The sequence below is a fragment of the Ceratotherium simum genome, chromosome 3 (genome assembly GCF_057802395.1).
Source record: "Ceratotherium simum simum isolate JZ-2026a chromosome 3, ASM5780239v1, whole genome shotgun sequence".
Taxonomy (NCBI): Eukaryota; Metazoa; Chordata; class Mammalia; order Perissodactyla; family Rhinocerotidae; genus Ceratotherium; species Ceratotherium simum.
In genome coordinates, this window is record NC_141902.1 from 92,521,229 (window position 1) to 92,541,125 (window position 19,897).

Sequence of the window (19,897 nt, forward strand, 5' to 3'; positions counted from 1 at the left end):
TTGTGGTCTAGTGACTATAAACCAAATAAATTGTTGAGGGGTCTGGTCTGAGTTTTTTGATTTTTGGCTTAGCCAATGCCTTCTGACCTCTCTTCCTTTATTTCTTAGTATATAAGCTAGAGATAATACTATCACCTAAAAAATATTATGAGACAAGAGGTGGAAAGCATTTGGTACTTTTAAGATTCCCAATTAATATCACATTGGCTATATTATAATGCACTCTTGGATATCTAGAGGAACAACTAGTAAGTAGCTGTGTACTATTATCCCCATTCTAGAATTGACAGGGTTTTGTTGCTCCTTACCTGGAGGCGTGTCTGATAGGCCAAGGTTACATGTTGTAACATCTGTAACATGAATTAATCATGAGCCTCGGTGAGATGAATGTATCATTTTTCTGATTGGAGGGTTTACAAGGCACCAAGCACGCACTCTTCTATGAAGAAGGGAAGTGCTCCTTTAGACACAGAGAAAATCAGTAATTTCCTTTGCTATTTGATACTTACATTTGAGTTATCAGCCCATCTGTACAGCCTCGCAGCACTCTTGTTCTCATTCCCAACATAGAATTGTCAGCAGGATACAAGAAAGTACAGATAGTGTCATGAGGTTAAGTAGATAATGAAAAAGCTTGATTCATTGCTAATTGCTGTCAACAGCTAATGCCTTATTTTGAGTATGTAAGAGTAATTTATTTTGCTCTCTGTTTCCTTGTTTATATATATTCCTTCTCTGTATGGAACTAACTGAATTTTTCTGACCCAGAAGCCTATTCTTGTGAAATTAGTACTGTTTATTAATTTATCCTCTGTCTATTCCTGAGCTAGCCAGCTTGATGCCCGAAAATCTGCAGTTGCTGGGTTTTTGCTGCTTCTGAAGAATTTTAAAGTTTTAGGCAGCTTGTCATCTTCTCAGTGCAGTCAGTCTGTCGGTGTTAGCCAGGTAAGGATTGTTCACACCAGCTTATACTGTGTGCGTTAATGCAGGAGTTCGTGATGTACAAGCTGTTTTCTTTTACTCCCATTCTGTTTGTAGAAATGATCCTGAAACTGAGAGTCTAATGATGATGATGATGATGATGATGATGATATCAGCTAACACTTATTAATGGCAAATTTGCCGTATGTTCAACTGTGCTATCCAGTATGGTAGCCACTAGCCTCAGTGTGGCTATTGAACTGAACACTTGATTGAAATGTGGCTAGTCTAAATTGAGTTGTGCTGTACATGTGAAATACACACTGGATTTTGAAGACTTAGTGTGAAATAAAAGAATGTGAAATATGTCATTAATAATTTTTAATTTTTATTGCATGTTGAGATAATATTTTGGATATGTTGGGTTAAATAAAATATTAAAGTTAATCTTACCAGTTTCTTTTTAATTTTATTTTAATTAATTAATTTAAGATTATATATGTGGCTTGCATTTGTGCTTTGTATTATATTTCTCTTGGACAGCACTGCTAGACACTATGCTAAGTGCTTTACATTCATTATCTCACTCTTCACAATAATCCTCTGAGGGTAGATACCAATATTCCCGTTTTTAATAGTTTATTTACTTCGCACGTGAACATCTATTAAACCCTATAATCTGAGAAAACAAAACTTTCTACAATAATTTGGCAATCTGGGCTTTGGAGCAATAAAATTGTCTTCATAATTTAAATGATGCAGTATACAATTTATAAATGAGACATACTTATATAACAATTTGTTAGGAATCTTTATTGCTCTGGTACAACTATACAAAACTTTTGTGTAACATATGGCATAGATTAAATATTAGCCTGTGTATCATTTGTGTATTATTATTATCCCCATTTTAAGGATAAGAAAACTGAGACAGAGAGGTTAAATAATTTACCCAAGGAGAGAGAACCAATAGAGGGTAGAACTGGAATTTGACCTCATTTGGTATTAACTGCTTCACTAAGATGCCTGTAGTAAAATTTAGGAGTTCTTGATCTATAATTGCTGAATTTATTGTGTAAATCAAATAAGGGGTCTTATTCTTTGTCATGTCCATTTCTAAACAAAAAATTACCTACCTCTAACCGATCAGGATTTTGTGGAAGCAAAAAGAGCTCAATTCTTCTAGCTACTTAAGATATTTAAGGAAGTCTTTTAGGCCTTTTAAATAAAATCAAGTGTATCATGGCTACTGGAGTGCCTTCCTAAGCAGCTGACATTGCCAAGGAAAACCTTAAGGAATGGGGAAGAGTTAATTTTTTTAAATGCTTGAAAATTTTCTTATTCCAAACCAGGATAAGAGTGACACTTGTCATGGCCAGGTAATGATTATAACGTCTGCCTCAGTCCTGGGTTTTGGTATATGGGGAAAGCTAAGTCTAAGGTTCTTTGAAGAAGAACATAGGCTCATTTTACCTCATTAATGGAAACTGCTTTGGTAAGATAGACAAGAACTGGCCTCTCTTCCTTTCAGGTCCATGTGGATGTTCACAGCCATTACAATTCTGTCGCCAATGAAACGTTTTGCCTTGAGATCATGGATAGTTTGAGGAGATGCTTAGGCCAGCAGGCTGATGTTCGACTCATGCTTTATGAGGTAAATCAGCAGAATGAAAGGAGTGTGGCACCACCCCCACCCCCAACTAGTAATCCTTTTTATTTCAATAATTTTTTTTCTGATTATAAAAGTACAGTAGATACATTCTTATTTGACGCAGTTAGGACCGCTGGTTAGTGATGGTTAGCCAAAAAGTTGTTTAAGGTGAGGAATCATAAAGAATAGTTGAAATATCTTAAATGTTTTATTTTAATTTGAAATATTTAAATATACTATTAATTTGCTAGTCTTTTGTTTGAAGGCTGAGTGTTTTGTTTTGTTTTTGAGTAGGAGTCTGCCATTTGGAACTTCTCTCTCTTAAACAAACCATAACCTTAATTTATTGCTTATAATTTCAAGTTTTTGTTTACCTGTTAAGACACTTCAGATACAGTCTTAGTACAGAAACCTTCTAGATGTGTTCAGTTTTTTCCCAAACTTTTTATAATTGTTCTACCCCTCATTCATCAGAAATTGGTTTTAGAGATTTACTTTTATTTATTTATTCTTTCTAAAACATTCACCTTAGTGTTTATAAGAACAACTTTTTTTTCATTTTGCACTTGGTTTTCAACAGTTTATAGCATGTCTGATTAGATCACATAATTATAATGACAGTACAGTTAGCAAAAAATGAGTGGGAGAAATACAACTACTGCCTTGTGATTAGCATATATTTCAGCTAGTGGGAACAAAAGTGTGAAGTCATGGAAGATAACTACGGTTTCTAGCATTTAGTATGCCATGTACTTCAGCATACGTATTTCATAGGTGAATGGAGAGCATTAGATAATCTAGCAAGTAGATTAAGTGGAAGTCATTTCAGAGAGCAGCTATTATATTACTTTCATTTGACATTTTAAAAATAACTTTTATTGAGGTACAGTTGCCAGGCACTGTACCAGACACTGGATTTTTCAGGCTTATTGTAGAAAATATGGAAAATACAGAGAAATATTTTTTAAAATATTACTAATCCCACCACTCAAGTGTGTATATTTATGCAAAATTGGAATCATAAGATTTATATTGCTTTTATCTCTTAATATTATGTTGTGAGCATTTTCCCATTTTGTTAAATGTTGTTTGGCACATAATTTTTAATGCTAAATATTACTCTTTATGTATATAGTAATTTATGTAACTGTTTTATTTTGGGGTCTCTGTCATTTCTAGTTTTTCACTATGAATGTTGTTGTTGTACCTGAATGTCTGACCACATTGCTGGGTTCATTAGAGCATTTTAAAGTTTATTGGCATATTCTGGCAAGCAGTGAATTTTTTTTAGTCATTAAAAATATTTTTGTTCAACACCCATTTGTTATAAAGAAATGTCAGAAACTCTTAGCAAAGTAGTATTAGAAGGGAACTTCCTCAACCTGATAAAGGGTGTCTATGAAACCTATATCTAATCTCAATGGTAAAAGGCTGAATGCTATCCCCTATGATCAGGAACAAGGATATTTGTTCTCAGCACTTCTATTCAACATTGTATTGACAGTCCTATCCAATGCAACAAGGCAGGAAAAAGAAATACAGGCATACAGATTTGAAAGGATGAAATAAAGCTGTCTTGATTCACATAATATATGTAGATGATACCAAAGAATCTACAAAAAGTGAATTTAGTAATATTGCGGGATACAAGATTAGCAATCATGCAAAAATCAATTACAGACATACCTCGGAGATATTGCAGGTTTAGTTCCAGACCACTGCAATAAATTGAATATTGCAATACAGCGAGTTACACAAATTTTTTGGTTTCCCAGTGCATATAAAAGTTATGTTTACACTATAGTGTAGTCTGTTAAGTGTGCAGTATAGCATTATGTCTAAAAAAATGTACATACCTTAATTAAATGTACTTTATTGCCAAAAAATGCTGACCATCCTCTGAGCCTTCAGCAAGTCATAATCTTTTTGCTGGTGAAGGGTCTTATAAAAAACACAATATCTGTGAAACACAATATCTGTGAAGCGCAATAAAGCAAAGCATAATGAAACAAGGTATACTTATATTTTTCTATTTACCAGCAATGAATGATTAGAAACTGAAATAAAGTAATATTTACAGTAGATAAAAATAAAACACTTTAGGATAGATTTAACAAAGTATGTGCAAGATATGTACTCTAAAGACCTACCTCAAAATATTGCTGAGAGAAATTAAAGAAAAGCTAAATAATTGGAGAGATATATGATGTTCACAGATGGGAATGCTCAATATTGTTGATATTCTAAGTCTCAAAAAGATTTATAGATTCAGTACATTCCCAACTGAAATCCCATGGTATTTTTGTAGAAATTAAAAACTTAATTCTAAAATTTATATGGAATGTAAAGCACCTAGAATGAACAAAACAATTGAAAAAGTATAAATTGGTCAGTAGAGTTTTGACAAAGATCCCAAGGTAATTCAATGGAGAAAAGATGGTCTTTTCGACGAGAAGAATTGCTCATTGTGTTGGGGGGGGTCCCCAAAACCACCGCCATGTGTAGTGATTTCTCTAGAAGTACTCATAAAACTCAGCATATATTTGTTCTCATGACTAAGATTTATTATACTAAAAGGATACAAAGCAACAAACAGCAGAGGCAAGAGGCACATAGAGTGAAATCCAGAGGAAAGCAGGTTCAATCTTCTAAGAGTCCTCTCCAAGTGGGGTTGCACAGGATGCACTTAATTCTTCCAGCAAATGAGTTGTGACAGCACATGCAAAGTGTTGTCTACTAGGGAAGCTTACTAGAGACTTGGCATCCAAGGTTTTTATTGGGGGCTAGTTACACAGGCACCCTTACTAGCACATAGCAGAATTCCTAACTCCCAGAAGGAAATCAGGTATTCAGCATAAACCATATTGTTTGTACAAACAATTTAGGCACAATAAACCTCTCTTAACATTTAGGGCAAGTTTTATATCGGTGTAGGACCTGTTCACCCGCCAAATTCCCAGTCACCAGCCAAGGGCAAACCCTGCGAGTAGGCCTTACTAAGGATAGCAGTCTCAGACCTACTATGTTAACTCTTTTCTGCACTGTCATCCGTATGCAAAATAAAGAATCTCAACCCTTATCTAGCTCCAAATTTTAAAAATTAACTTGGAAGGGATCATAGACCTAAATCTATTGGGATTTTGTTGTTCATTTATTCATCAAAGATTTACTTAGTACATCACTGGTTTGTAAAAACTCTTTATGTATTATTGATATAAACACCTTTTATCATACTGGTTGCAAGTATGTGCCAGATTGCCATTTACTTTTTATTATTATTATTATTATTATCATCATCATCATCTTTTTAGAGCTATGGAAATACTAATTTTTTTTTTTAATTTTTTTTTTTTTTTAATTTTTATTTTATTTCCCCCCAAAGCCCCAATACATAGTTGTATGTCATAGCTGCACATCCTTCTAGTTGCTGCATGTGGGACGCGGCCTCAGCATGGCCGGAGAAGCGGTGCGTCCGTGCGCGCCCAGGATCCGAACCCGGGCCACCAGCAGCAGAGCGCGCACACTTAACCGCTAAGCCACGGGGCCGGCCCACGGAAATACTAATTTTTGATTGTTAAATCTATTGCTCTTTTCCTTTGAGGCCTCTGCTAATATTTATGTGTGTAGAGAGTCCATATCCTTCCAATGAATATTTGCTAACATTTTCTTCTATTTTTTTATGCTTTCGTTTTTTATGTTTAGCTACTTAATTCATCTGGAATTTGTTTTGATATAATATATAAGGAGCTAATTTTTTCCCCACGTTAGACAATAGTTTAGACATTATTTCCTGCTTTATGTGTACTAAGTCTATTTCTGTTTGTATGCTATACCTTTATTTCATCTGTAGATTTTTGTGCCAAGACCACAAGTGTCTTTTATCATTATACATTTATAAAATATTTTAATACTTGTGAGGGCTAATCTTCCTTTTGTTTCTTTTCTTTAAAAAAAATTTTTTTGGTCAATTCTCATTTGCTTTTTCTCACAGATGAACTGTGCAATCTCTTTTCCAGGTTCCAAAAGGAAAGTTCTCCCCAGGATTTTAATCTGAGCAGTTTTTAACTAAAATGGGGAAATTCTGGATGGGAAGAAATGTCACAGTCCTTCCCATCAGGGAATTTGGGGCCAGGAGGCACTTTTGAAGCACTGGAGACTAACTGGAAAGAATGTCCTAAAAAGGAAGGCCACTCATGTAGGATGAGAGGAAAGAATGAGGGCCTAGGACATCCCTGACTGTGAAGGTGTAAAGTACTACAAAACCAAAAGTGACCTGTTGTTTAAAAATTGTGAGGATTATGGTCGGTTTATAATTCAGTTCTTAGTGATCAGAGATCTCTTTTTAGCTGAGGCAAATAACCTAAACTTTCTGAATTGTTTCTCCCTCTAGCAAATACAGTCTCCATCTTTTTCAAAGAACTGAGAATAGGGTAAAGAAATATAATGTTATTTTAAAGTTAGGATTGTCCAGATCACTAGTATCTCTGTTAAAGAGGTTATTTGTTCTCTATTTGATTCCTCTAGGGGTTCTATGATGTCCTTCGAAGGAACTCTCAGCTGGCTAATTCAATCATGCAGATTCTGCTTTCACAGGTAAAATATATTTTTATGAATATAGAGAACAGATAATGAGGCATTGAGAGGCAATTGACGTTTTTCATACTTTTCAAAATATAAAATAATTCCCAACTAGTACACTGGTACATTTTGAACATGCCTAGGGTATATGATGTGGTATTGGGGTTGCTTTATTTTAATCACCACTTATCTACCTGCCATATTGTCATCATGTAACAGTTAGCCCTCTCAGTTCACAGTCTACATCTTAAGTCAGAAGGACATTTTGAAGAACCATTGGTACAAGGGCTATCAGCAGCTGTATCTGTTATGTTTTATTTCTAAAGGAAAGAAAAGTGATCTGGAGCAAATACAGCAAAATATTGACATCAGTCAAATCTGAGTGACATATACATGAGTGTCTATTAGGTTGTTTTCTGTATTTTTCCGTTTAAAAAAGTTTTTAAATTATGAAATGTTTCAAAGGACCATCATGATGAGAAGAATTTGGCTGGAGAATATCTGGTGTAAATAAGCCCTTTTACTCCCAACATCTATTCATTAAGCATTTATTTGAATCTTTTTTTTTATAACAGTTTTATTGAGATATAATTCGCATACCATACAATTCACCCATTAAAGTATACAACTCATTGGTTTTTAGTATATTCATAGAGTTGTGCAGCCATCACCACAATCAATTTTAGAACATTTCATCACCTCAGAACACAAGCCCACCCCTTTAGCCACCACCTTCTGATTTTCCCATCCTTCGCCCACTCTCCCAGCCCTAAGCAACCACTAATCTACTTTCTATTTCGGAAAATTGCCTATTCTGGACATTCATATAAATAGAGTCAAACAGTATGTGGTCTTTTGTGATTGACTTCTTTCACTTGCACTTTTAGACCAACATTGCATTCCTGGGATAAATCCAAATTGATTATGATGTATTACCTTTTTTATACATTCCTGGATTCCATTTTCATTTAGGATTTTTACGTATATGTTTACAAGAGGGAATGGCTTATAATTTTCATTTCTCCTACTGAACTTCCTTGGTTTAGTTGGGGCTTAGTAAAATGATGAGGGAATCTTCCCTCTTTTTCTGGTTTGTGTAAAATTTGAAATTGTCTAGTTATTTCCCTATTCTCTTTTTCCCTTATTTGTTTGGAAGTTATATACTATCTTTCATTAATCTAAACTTCAAATGAAATTTTTAGCTTTTGACACACAGGTAGTGTGAATTCTAGCCCCAACTACATTTGGAGACTAGTTGTGGCTAGAAATTCCCAGAGGAGACTTTTTTCCCCCCTCCACCTAAAGTCACGGGTCAGTTAGGTACATATCCTTGCCATCTTCCTCCATGTAGTGGATATAGTTTCTCCTTCTGAGAATTCCAGCTTTATGTGAGGGTCTCTGATACAGCCTCCACCCCATGAGTTAGTCTTCAATTCCATGATTCCTTCTATAACTGTAGCTCTAGGCCTCAGGGCTTGGCATATGCTGCCAGAGTAGACACTAGTTCCAGAGCTCATTTGCTCATTTATTTGCTAAGATTCTTGCTTTATAACATTTTGTAACATATTCAGACCTCTAAGGAATTCTCTTATTTTTCTATCATCTAGGTTATCTATTTAATAAAAAAATATATCTATGTAAAATTTTTAATGTGATTTTTTTTCTGGGAGGAAGATTTGCCCTGAGCTAACATCTGTGCCAATCATCCTCTATTTTATATGTGGGACGCTGCCACAGCGTGGTTTGATGAGCAGTGTGTAGGTCCGCACGGGGGATCCAAACCCGTGAATCCTGGGCCGCCGAAGCAGAGCACATGAACTTAACCACTACGCCACCACGCTGGCCCCTTAATGCAATATTTTTTGTTGTTCTTTACCAGGAGGGTTTCTCCAGACCCCTAGTCCACCCTTTTGCTATAAATGGAAGTTCTCTTTTTCTTTCTCTTTCCCGTTTTTATGCCATTGCTTTGTGATCATTCTGCTGAAGAAGCTCCATTTGAAATTAAGGTCTCAGACGTGTAGAGATTGTTGGAAGGTACGATACTGTTTGTTAAAAGCTTTTCAATAGGCCTTGGGACTGATCCTATATAAAATTTATATCCTGCTAGCTATATTGTATCTTTCAAACTGTAATGATCAGCCCATCTACATTTGCACATTTAACAAGAATTGAAAATTATGACTAAAGGCATAGAGCAACTCAGGTTAGTATGTCGACCAGTTAAATTCTGCAAACTCCAAAAGTAAGAAAGAGAAAAATTACAACTTACCTTTTTTTGAGCTCTGTTTTTGTGTCAAATAGTGTTTGAAGCCCTTTACATGTATTGGCATGTTTAATGCTTATGCAGCTTTGTATGTTTATATTAATAATATCCTCATTTCACAGATGAGGAACCAAGGCATGGATATCTTTATCAAAATAATTAATAAGTGATGGTACTGGGATTTGGGACTCAGCCAGTCTGACTCTAGAGCCTATATTCTTTTTTTTTTTTTTTTTTAGTGAGGAAGATTAGCTCTGAGCTAACATCCATGCCAATCCTCCTCTTTTTGCTGAGGAAGACTGGCACTAGGCTAACATCCGTGCCCATCTTCCTCTACTTTATATGGGACGCTGCCCCAGCATGGCCTGGCACGCGGTGCCTCGGTGTGTGCCCGGGATCCAAACCCGGGTTGCCAGCAGCGGAGCACACGCGCTTAACTGCTACACCACGGGGCCGGCCCGTAGAGCCTGTATTCTTAACCATCAAGTTATGCTGAAAATGCTGATGGGCTCTGCAAGTTGGGCAATTGGTATGAGACAGTATGATGTTTTGTAGGAGAGATAATGGAATTGGAATAGGAAAGGAGATCTCAATCAGTACGATGCCTAAATTAAGGGCAAAGGATGTGGGCAAGCCAAAGCAACACAGATTTTGCTGCATCGTTCTTTGGGCAGTTGGGGAATATGTTTTAGAAGACATTGGACATTAAAGGTGCCATTAGCCTGATGAATTAAAAAAGTGAAAAGCATTCATGAGCCATGATGTCTCTTTTCCTTACCATACACAGTTAAAACAGTTCTATGAGCCAAAATCTGATGTGCTGCCTCCTCTGAAATTAGAAGCTTGTATTCTGACCCAAGGAGATCAGATCGCTCTACAAGAACCACTGGTGAGACTTTTATTCCTCCTATAACTGTTATTTTCACTGTTAAGTAAAAATATCAACCCTCTTGGTAGGGTTGATCTTCAGAAAGATACACCTTTAGCTTTCCCTGGGAAGCTTTGTTCCTTTTACTCCCAAACGAATTTTTACTTTTAAATCTTCCCTGCTTATCTTTTATAACTCATTATCATTTTGAGTCTATTGGTAAGATATCTCCGTGTCAGCACTTTACTAAATCAAGGCATCCACCACTTCTCCCAAGGAGCGTTTTATCTCCCATTTTTGCCTCTTTGATTATATATACTAAATAAATATACTTTAGAATGGCGGGAGGGAGGTCACCTAGAAGCAGATGAACCCAGGGGACCTGCTTCGTTAGTCTGGAGGGAGTATATGATTTAGGCTGAGCTAGAATTGGCACTCTGTTGAACCTTCAGAGGAACTGTGACAGGTAGGTTTTCTGTTCTTGTTGTCTAGCCTCAGAAAGACAGGGAAGAGAAGATAAAAACTGAAACTCTCCCACCCCAGGTGACTTAGAACTCATGGCAGGGGAAGGGAGTAGTACTTCACTTGTCTTAGTCTGCCTTCATACCTGGGCCTTCTGTGCCATGAGATGTCCTCAGCCTGGTTCGGAGATGCTATGTTGGTCTCCCAAAGGTTCCCTCAACATAAACCCCTATCTTTAGAATAGCCTCTGGGACTCGAAGGAGCTAGAGAGCATTTAATTTCACAGCCTGGCTCCGTGGTGTTTGTACCAGATCAGAGATAGCAGATCTCATGTTGCATTCTGAGGTGTCAGCTACTTATGAAGCCAGTTCCTTTGGGAAAGGCCAGAAAACAATGCCTCTGTTAGTTCAATTATTTTTTTTCCAGTTTTGTTAATTCAGATTGACTTAATTTGTGATGCTAATGAATAACTTACTTTAGCCTTATAGATAAGGATTATTTGTTGATTATCAGCAGCTTCATAGGTTATCCTTTAACACTAAAAAATATTTATTATTTTCTTCTACAGGATTATTTGCTGTGCTGTATTCAGCACTGTTTGGCCTGGTATAAGAGTAGAGTGATGCCCCTACAGCAGGAAGAAGAGGAGGAGGAAGAAGAAGGATTCTACCAAGACTTAGATGATATGTTGGAGTCTATTACTAATAGAATGATTAAGAGTGAACTAGAGGACTTTGAACTGGTAATTCTTAAGTCTTAGCTGTGTAGAATAATGGAGGTTTTTAGTGGCTTATTAATTTTTATCTTGTGTCTTTTAGGATAAATCAGCAGATTTTTCTCAGAGCACTGGTGTTGGCATTAAAAATAATATCTGTGCTTTTCTAGTAATGGGAGTCTGTGAGGTCCTAATAGAATATAATTTCTCCATAAGTAATTTCAGGTAAGGTATGCTATAACTCTACTTGCAGTTTGATGAATAGTCCATTTGATATGTATATTTTTTTAAACTCTAACAATATGCTAGGGACTGAACAGACCACAGACCATGACACTATCTCTTAGATGGCCTAAGACCGAACTATGTTCTTTCTACCAAAGAACACCAAAGCATATGCCAGACAGGCCAGTGAATGTTGTCCCTCTAGCAGGCTTTAATTTATTCAAAATTCCTCAGGCCCTGGACTCAAGAACTTCCGATTTTAATAGAGAAATTTTGATTGGTGGTAGTATTGAACTTTCGTGCTCTGCATTGACTGGTATAAATAAGAAAGGAAAAAAAATAACCCAGATAGATTGGTGTGACTTGGGAGTGCTGTGTTAATGAAGATCCATTCATTTGTAATGTGGTGTCTAAAATATGACATTTAAAGAAGCATTGTGATCTTATTACTGTATGCTAGAGTAAACCACAATATTCTGATGCTTGTCCTTGGTGGTCTCTTTTTCCTTTTACACAGTAAGAATAAGTTTGAGGAGGTTCTGAGCTTATTTATGAGTTACAAGAAACTCTCTGACGTCCTTAATGAAAAAGCTGGTAAAGGCAGAACTAAAACAGCCAACAAAACAAATGATAGTTTTTTGTCCATGAAATTTGTGTCTCATCTTCTCACTGCTCTTTTCAGGTAAGGTTCTAATAGAGTGCTCCAAGACAGCAAGCAGCAGAATGAAGATAATAACACCTACCCAGGTTCACTAGTATTACCTAGTTTGGATTCACAATTCTTACTGTGTATACAGTAAAAAAAACAAGCCAGGAGGGGGCCGGCCTGGTGGCGTAGCAATTAAGTTTGTGCACTCTGCTTCGGCGGGCTGGGGTTCGCAGCTTCAGATCCTGGGCGTGGACCGACGCACTGCTTGTCAAGCCATGCTGTGGCGGGGTCCCATATAAAGTAGAGGAAGATGGACACGAATGTTAGCCCAGGGCCAATCTTCCTCAGCAAAAAGAGGAGGATTGGCATTGGATGTTTGCCCAGGGCCGATCTTGCTCACAAAAAGATCAGAAACAGTGGACTAATGAATGAAAAGATAGGGATGAATTCCCACTAGGTGGTGTACGAAAATCTACCTAAGCAGCTTGAACACAATATAGGCATACCTTAGAGATATTCCAGGTTCAGCCCCAGACCACTGCAGTAAAGCAAATATTGCAATAAAGTGAGTCACACGAGTTTTTTGGTTTCCCAATGCATATAAAAGTTATGTTTACACTATACTGTAGTCTATTAAGTGTGCAATAGTATTATGTCTAAAAGAAAAATGTACATACCTTAATTAAAAAATACTTTACTGCTGAAAAATGCTAACCATCATCTGAGTCTTCAGCAAGTCATAATCTTTTTGCTGGTGGTGGGTCTTGTGAAAAAACACAATATCTGTGAAGTGCAGTCAAGTGAAGCGCAGTAAAATGAGGTATGCCTGTAACAGATAAAAAGGGAAGAAAGAAAAACCTGAATGGAAAAACCAAAGGAACAACAAAAAAAAACTAAAGAAAACTAAGAGTGACATTTAAATTTTATCAAAGTAAAAGAATTAGAGGAGGGGGGGAAATGAGGTAACACTGAGAATGATAATTGTAGAAGGGCAGCCATGGCAGTGACTCTGGTATGGTCTGGCTCGAGTCTGTTGTTCAGAGCTTGCTGGTGCTGCTGTTCTGAGCAGTCCCTAGAAAGCCTAACTCCAGATCCCAGTAGCAGTAAGGGATCTATGTTTTTTCCTCTCTAGGGACAGTACGCAAAGTCACGAAGAGAGCCTGTCTGTCTTAAGGTCCAGCAATGAGTTTATGCGCTATGCGGTGAGTGTGGCTTTGCAGAAGGTACAGCAGCTGAAGGAAACAGGGCATGTGAGTGGCCCTGATGGCCAGAACCCAGAGAAGATCTTTCAGAACCTCTGTGACATAACTCGGTAAGCCACTCTCACACTCAGAAACCTGTTCCACTTGCTGTGGAGTCTCCAAGAGAGGAAATTGCAGGGGGGTGAAGGTGGTTTAGGGCATATGTAACTTTATATGCCCTAAGAGTGAAAGTGCAGTCACTAATATTGGGTCTTTTTTCCAGTCCTGCTTTGGTGTGGATTGTTAATCACATATAAAATGTTAATCTATTACCAGGAATAAAGAGGGATGTTACATAATGACTAAATAATTCATCAAGTAGGCATAATTTTAAATGTGTATGTACCTAACAACAGAACTTCAAAATACTTGAAGCAAAAACTGATAGAACTGAAGGAGAAATACACAAATAATAATCTACTTTTCTCAGTAATCAATAAATTAGTAGATAGAAAATCAGGAAGGACGTAGAAGACTTGAACAACACTATCATCCAGCTTGACTTAACTGTTGACACTTATAGAACATTCAACAACAGTTTCAAAATACACATTCTTGGGGCTGGCCCAGTGGCGTAGTGTTTAAGTTTGTGCACTGTGCTTCAGCGGCCTGGGGTTCACGGGTTCAGATCCCGGGTGTGGACCTACGCATAGCTTATCAAGCCATGCTGTGGCAGGCATCCCACATATAAAGTAGAGGAACATGGGCATGTTAGCCTGGGGCCAATCTTCCTTGGCAAAAAGAGGAGGATTGGCAATAGATGTTAGCTCAGGGCTAATCTTCCTCACCAAAGGGAAAAAAAACATATTCTTTTCATATGCACATGGTACATTCATCAAGATGTACCATATTTGGGGTCATAAAACAAATTCAGCAAATTTTAACAGTAGAAATCAGTATATTCTCTGACCACAACAGAACTAAACGAGAAAGTAATAACAAAAATATATAGATAATCCCCATATATTTGGAAATTAAATGCGTTTTTAAATAACCCATAGTCAAAGAGAAAGTCAGAAATTAGAAAGTGTCTTGAACAGAATGAAAATGAACACACAACATATTAAAATTTGCGTGGTCCAGCTAAAGCAGCGTCTAGGTAGAAATGTAGAACAATCGGTGATTATATTAGGAAAAAAAGGTCAAATCTCTAATCTACGCTTCCACATTAAGAAAATAGAAAAAGAAGAGCAGATTACAATGAAAGTAAGCATAAAGAAGGAAATAATAAAGACCAAAGTAGAACCATTGAAAATAAAGAGAAACAAGAGAGCAAGTGAATGAAACCAGAAAGCTAGTTGTTTGAGATCAATAAATTTAATAAACCTTAGCCAGGCTGGTCAGGCAAAGAGAGAAGAAGGAAATGACAAATATCAGGTATGAGGAAGAGGGGACATCACTTCTGATTCTACAGACATTAAAAATTGATAATAAGAGAATATTAACTTTATGCCAACAAACTTGATAACTTAGATGAAATGGACAAATTTCTTGAAAGCCCACTCAAGAAGAAATAGCTAACCTGAATGATCCTATCTCGAATAAAGAAATTGAATTTATGGTACAAAGTTTTCCCTCGATGAAAACTCCAGACCTAGATGTCTTCACTGGTGAGTTCTACCAAACATTTAAGGAAGAAGTATTACCAATTTATGTAAACTCTTCCGGAAAACAGAAAAGGAGAGAACATGTCCCACCTTGTTTTTTGAGGTGAACATAAATTAGCCAGATAACCAAACCCAGCCAAAGACATTTTAAGAAAACAGACCAATTTCCCTTATGAATATAGATGTAAAAAATATTAGCAAATTCAGCCCAACAATTTATAAGAAGGATAATATATCATAATTAAGTGGGATTTTTCTCAGAGATGCAAGGTTGGCTCAAAATTTGTAAATCAATCAATGTAATTCACCATATCAACAGACTAAAGGAAAAACCATATGATCATCTCACTAGATGCAGGAAATCAAAATTCAACATAAATCATGGTAAGATCTCTCAGCAAACCAGGAATAAAAGAGAACTTTCTCAATCTGGTAAAGGAAATCTACAAAAAACCTGTAGTTAACATCATGCTTAATGAAGAAAGACTGAATGCTTTCCTCACTTTGCTCTCACCACTACTATTCAACATTGTACTAGAGGTCCAGTACAGTGCAGTAGGCAGTGCAATAAGGCAGGAAAAAGAAAGAAAAGGCATTCAAATTGGGAAGGAAGAAATAATGCTGTCTTTATAGACATTATAATTGTCTTCATAAAAAATTCCAAAGAATAAAAAGAAAAGCTACTAGATCTAAGTAAGTAAGTTTAGCAAGGTTGCAGGATACAGGCTTAGTATTTTCATTTATGTACTAGCAGTGAACAGTTGGAAATTGAAATTTAAAAAACAGTACCATTTACAATAGCATCACAAAATGTGAACTGCTTAGTGATAAATCTAACAAACGTACAAGATTTGTGATGAAAACTAAAAATCATTAATGAGAGGAATCAAGGGAGTCCCAAGTAAATGGAAGATATACAGTGGATTGGAAGATTCAATATTATCAAGGTGTGAATTCTTCCTAAATTGATCCATAGATTCAACACAATCCCAATCAAAATCCTGTCAAGGTTTATTATAGGTTTTGAGAAGATGATTCTAAAATTTATATGGAACAGTAAAGGATGTAGAATAACTAAAAGAAGTTTGAAATAAAAGAACAAAATTAGAGGACTCACACTATTTGATTTCAAGTATTATTATAAAGTTACTGAATTTAAAATAGTGTGGTATGGGCAGAATCAATGGAACAGGTTATATAGTTCAGAAATTGGTCACACGAATATGGGCATTTGATTTTTGACAAAGGCGCCAAGGTAATGCAATGGAGAAAGAAGAGTCTTCAACAAATGGTTTTGAAACAATTGCATGTTGATATGCAAAAAAAAGGACCTTTATCCATTCCTCATGTCACATACAAAAAATTAACTTGAAATAGATCAGAGACCATAAGTGTAAAACCAAAAGTTGTAACACATCTAGAAGAAAACAGAAAAATCTTTATGACCTTGTTTTAGGTAAAGGTTTATTAGATATAACACCAGAAGCACAATGTGTACTTAAAATTTTTTTAACTCTGCTTTTTGAAAAAGACTCTTAAAAGAAATGAAAAAAAAAAGCCACACAGTAGGAGAAAATATTTGCAAAATGCATGTCCGATGAAGGACTGGTAACCATAGTGTATAAAGAACTCTTCAACTTGTTAATAAGAAAACAACCGAATTTAAAAATAAATGAGTGAAATATTTGAACAGATACTTTACCAAAGAAAATATATAGATGGCAAATAAGGACACAAAAGAATGGTCAACATAATTAGTCATTAGGTAAATGCAAATTAAAATTATAATGAGAGATCACTGAACACCTATTAGAATGCCTGCAAGTAAAAAGATTGACCATACCAAAGTGTTGTCGTGGATATGGATGAAGTTGAACTCTTCTACACTGTTGTCGGGAATGTAAATGGTACAGCCAGTTTGGAAAACAGTTTGGCAGTTTCTTAAAAAGTTAAGCACACACCTACCATAAGATCTACTCATTCCACTCTTATATATTTACCCAAAAGAAATGAAAGCAGATGTCCATTTAATGGTTTGTGTGTAGCAGCTTGATTGGTAATAGCAAAATCTGGAAACAACCCAAAAGTCCATCAACAAGTAGATGCATAAATTGGTGAATGGATAAACTGTGGTACATCCATACTGGGGAGTACTATTCAGCAGTACAATGGGACAAACTACTGATACATGTAGCAGCATAGGTGAATCTCCAGAGCATATGCTTGCCAAGCTGACCAGACTCAAAAGGCTACCTACTGAATGATACCATTTTTATATGATATTTTGTAAATAGTAAGACCATAGAGACAGGAATCAGATCAGTGATTGCTTGGAAAATGATGGGGAGAGAATTGACTACAGAGGAGCACCAGGGAACTTTTGAGGTGTTGGAAATATCTTGATTGTGGGGCTGATTACACACTGTGCAAGTTTGCCAAAATTCATAGAACTGTACATTCACAGGGTGTGAATTTTACTGTATGTAAATTGTACTTCAGTGAACCTGACTTTAAAAATAAAATTACTTTTCCCTTCTTCAGGGTCTTGCTTTGGAGATATACTTCCATTCCTACTTCAGTGGAAGAGTTGGGAAAGAAAGAGAAAGGAAAGAGCATCTCACTGCTGTGCTTGGAGGGTTTGCAGAAGGTCTTCAGTGCTGTGCAGCAGTTCTGTCAGCCCAAGATTCATCAGTTTCTCAGGGCTCTGGGTGGGCATTTCAATTTTGATAAATTGGCTTGATCTGAGTTTCTCTTTCTTAACATCAAGCCTCTTGATTCTATTTGCTAACCTACCAGAGGACACTGGAGAACAGTCCTGATGTTGCTAAGGAGTGACATCTAGTGGATTCAGAAGTGGCGCTTATTAGATTACACTTAACCACACATAGTGACTGGAAAAGGGAATGTAGTATTAAGAAATTGCAGAATATTAGGAATGTATTTAAATCTGCCTCCAGACTTTTTGGGCTTTCTAAAATTTTAGCTATTAAAAGGCCAAAAAAGCCTAAGTTGTTTTCAAAGAAGATAGAGTTCTTTTCTTTTCCTAGATGTCACAGATAAGGAGGAAGAAGAGGTGGAAGTCAGTGTCAATGAAAGAGCAGCATTCCAGATCCGGCAGTTCCAGGTGAGAAGCCTTGGGAAGCTGCTGTACTTGCCTGCGAGTCCTTGCAAAGGGGCTGTTAGCAGGGGCAGCTGGTAAGAATGGGCAGACAGTGAGCAAGTAGGACAGGAGTTTTTTTCTGGGTCATTATGCAAGCAACAGGACATAGCTCTTAGAATGGAAGATAATGCATTTTAAAAGATTCTAGGGAGGATGTGTATTAGGCCACCCCAACCTGTGACACTCATTGCCTTTAAGAATCAGTTTGAGTTGACATAAAGAGATAGCCAGAAGTCCGTTAAGGTATGGAGGTTGTGTCTTTGTTTTTGTGTTCATGGTATATACTTCAGCTGTGTCAGATTGCATAAAGACTGGACAGTGAAGCCTATTCGTTTCTAACCAGTAGTTGTCACGATATCAGGATCTTCTATCACAGAAGACTTTTTTATTTAATAAAAAATTTTAAAGTTCCTACTGTGTGCTAGGGACTGTTCCAGGTGCTGAGGATACAGCAGGGGACAAAAGAGACAAAATCCCTACCCCCAAGTAGCTTACGTTGTAGTGGGGAAGAGACGGACAGACAACATAAGTGTATTTCAGGTGGTGACAGAGGAATAGAGAAAGGAAAACAGGGAAGGTGTGTAGGGCATGCTGCGGCTGGGGCATGGTCTAAACCTGGGGTCAGTGGGTGGGCTTCAGGGAGTTGTAAACCACCCCAAACTGGGTGCACAGTTCATTCCTAATGTACGTTTGGCAGGGGGTGGAGGAGAAGGAGTCCATAGTTTTCAAGAGAACAGTCAGATTTATGATCAAAAACAGGATAAGAAACTACCTGTTCAATCCAGGTTTATTTTCAGATTTTATCCTCTTGGATTTTTGGTAGCTTTGACTATTTTTTGTCTCAGCCTACTGAGAGACTCAGTAGGAGTCTCTGACTAGATGTCTCTTCTCCCTGACAGTAACATGTCTGCTAATGTTTCTGTGTGTACTTCCCTTTCTCAGAGGGCCTTGTTGAATTTACTTAGCAGCCAAGAGGAAGACTTCAATAGCAAAGAAGCCCTCCTACTAGTCACTGTTCTCTCCAGCTTGTCCAAGCTGCTGGAGCCCTCCTCCCCTCAGGTATGAGTGCCACTCATTCAGTCTCAACTAGCATCCCTCAGCAGGCAGAGTGTTGCATCTTGAAGTGTATATCTAAATGTTCTCTTGAAGTCTAGCTTATTTTAAATAACATATTTAATTATGCTCCTGAGTTAATGTAAGATCAGTAAGATGTACTCTTTTCTACATAAAGTTTCTACCATGACATAATTATATGTAGCCAGACGGGACAAGAACAGAACTGCTTTTGTTTGTTTGGCCATGGTCAATGGTAAACAGTAAGCACCATAGAAAAAAACTTGTTTATCTTTGGTGCCTTCAACCTTCTTAACCTGTGTTTTTCCTCACTCTTGGTGTTTTCTAAGATGAAAGTATGTTAATTATCAAGAAGGTAGCTGACATTGAGCAGTTGGCTTTCTCAGCAAAGTTGGCTGGTACTGAGTTTGGGGGAAATTCAACAAAAGGTGATTAAGTTAGAAAGCATGACTACAGTCCCAAAGCAGAAACAACTCTGTCTGG

At 36.9% G+C, this 19,897-nt stretch overlaps 1 protein-coding gene across 2 annotated transcripts in view; it reads left to right on the forward strand.

Moving 5' to 3' along the window:
• The window catches only part of FANCI (FA complementation group I), a 92,606-nt gene that overhangs the window by 59,010 nt on the left and 13,699 nt on the right, over positions 1-19,897 (forward strand). For both annotated transcript variants that reach the window (XM_004431940.3, XM_087428923.1), the window contains exons 17-27: positions 831-945; positions 2,453-2,575; positions 7,097-7,165; positions 10,201-10,302; positions 11,312-11,485; positions 11,562-11,683; positions 12,201-12,365; positions 13,465-13,644; positions 17,722-17,888; positions 18,228-18,304; positions 19,283-19,399. In XM_004431940.3, coding sequence (XP_004431997.2) covers positions 831-945; positions 2,453-2,575; positions 7,097-7,165; positions 10,201-10,302; positions 11,312-11,485; positions 11,562-11,683; positions 12,201-12,365; positions 13,465-13,644; positions 17,722-17,888; positions 18,228-18,304; positions 19,283-19,399 — 1,411 coding nt within the window. The remainder of the gene's footprint in view (positions 1-830; positions 946-2,452; positions 2,576-7,096; positions 7,166-10,200; positions 10,303-11,311; positions 11,486-11,561; positions 11,684-12,200; positions 12,366-13,464; positions 13,645-17,721; positions 17,889-18,227; positions 18,305-19,282; positions 19,400-19,897) is intronic.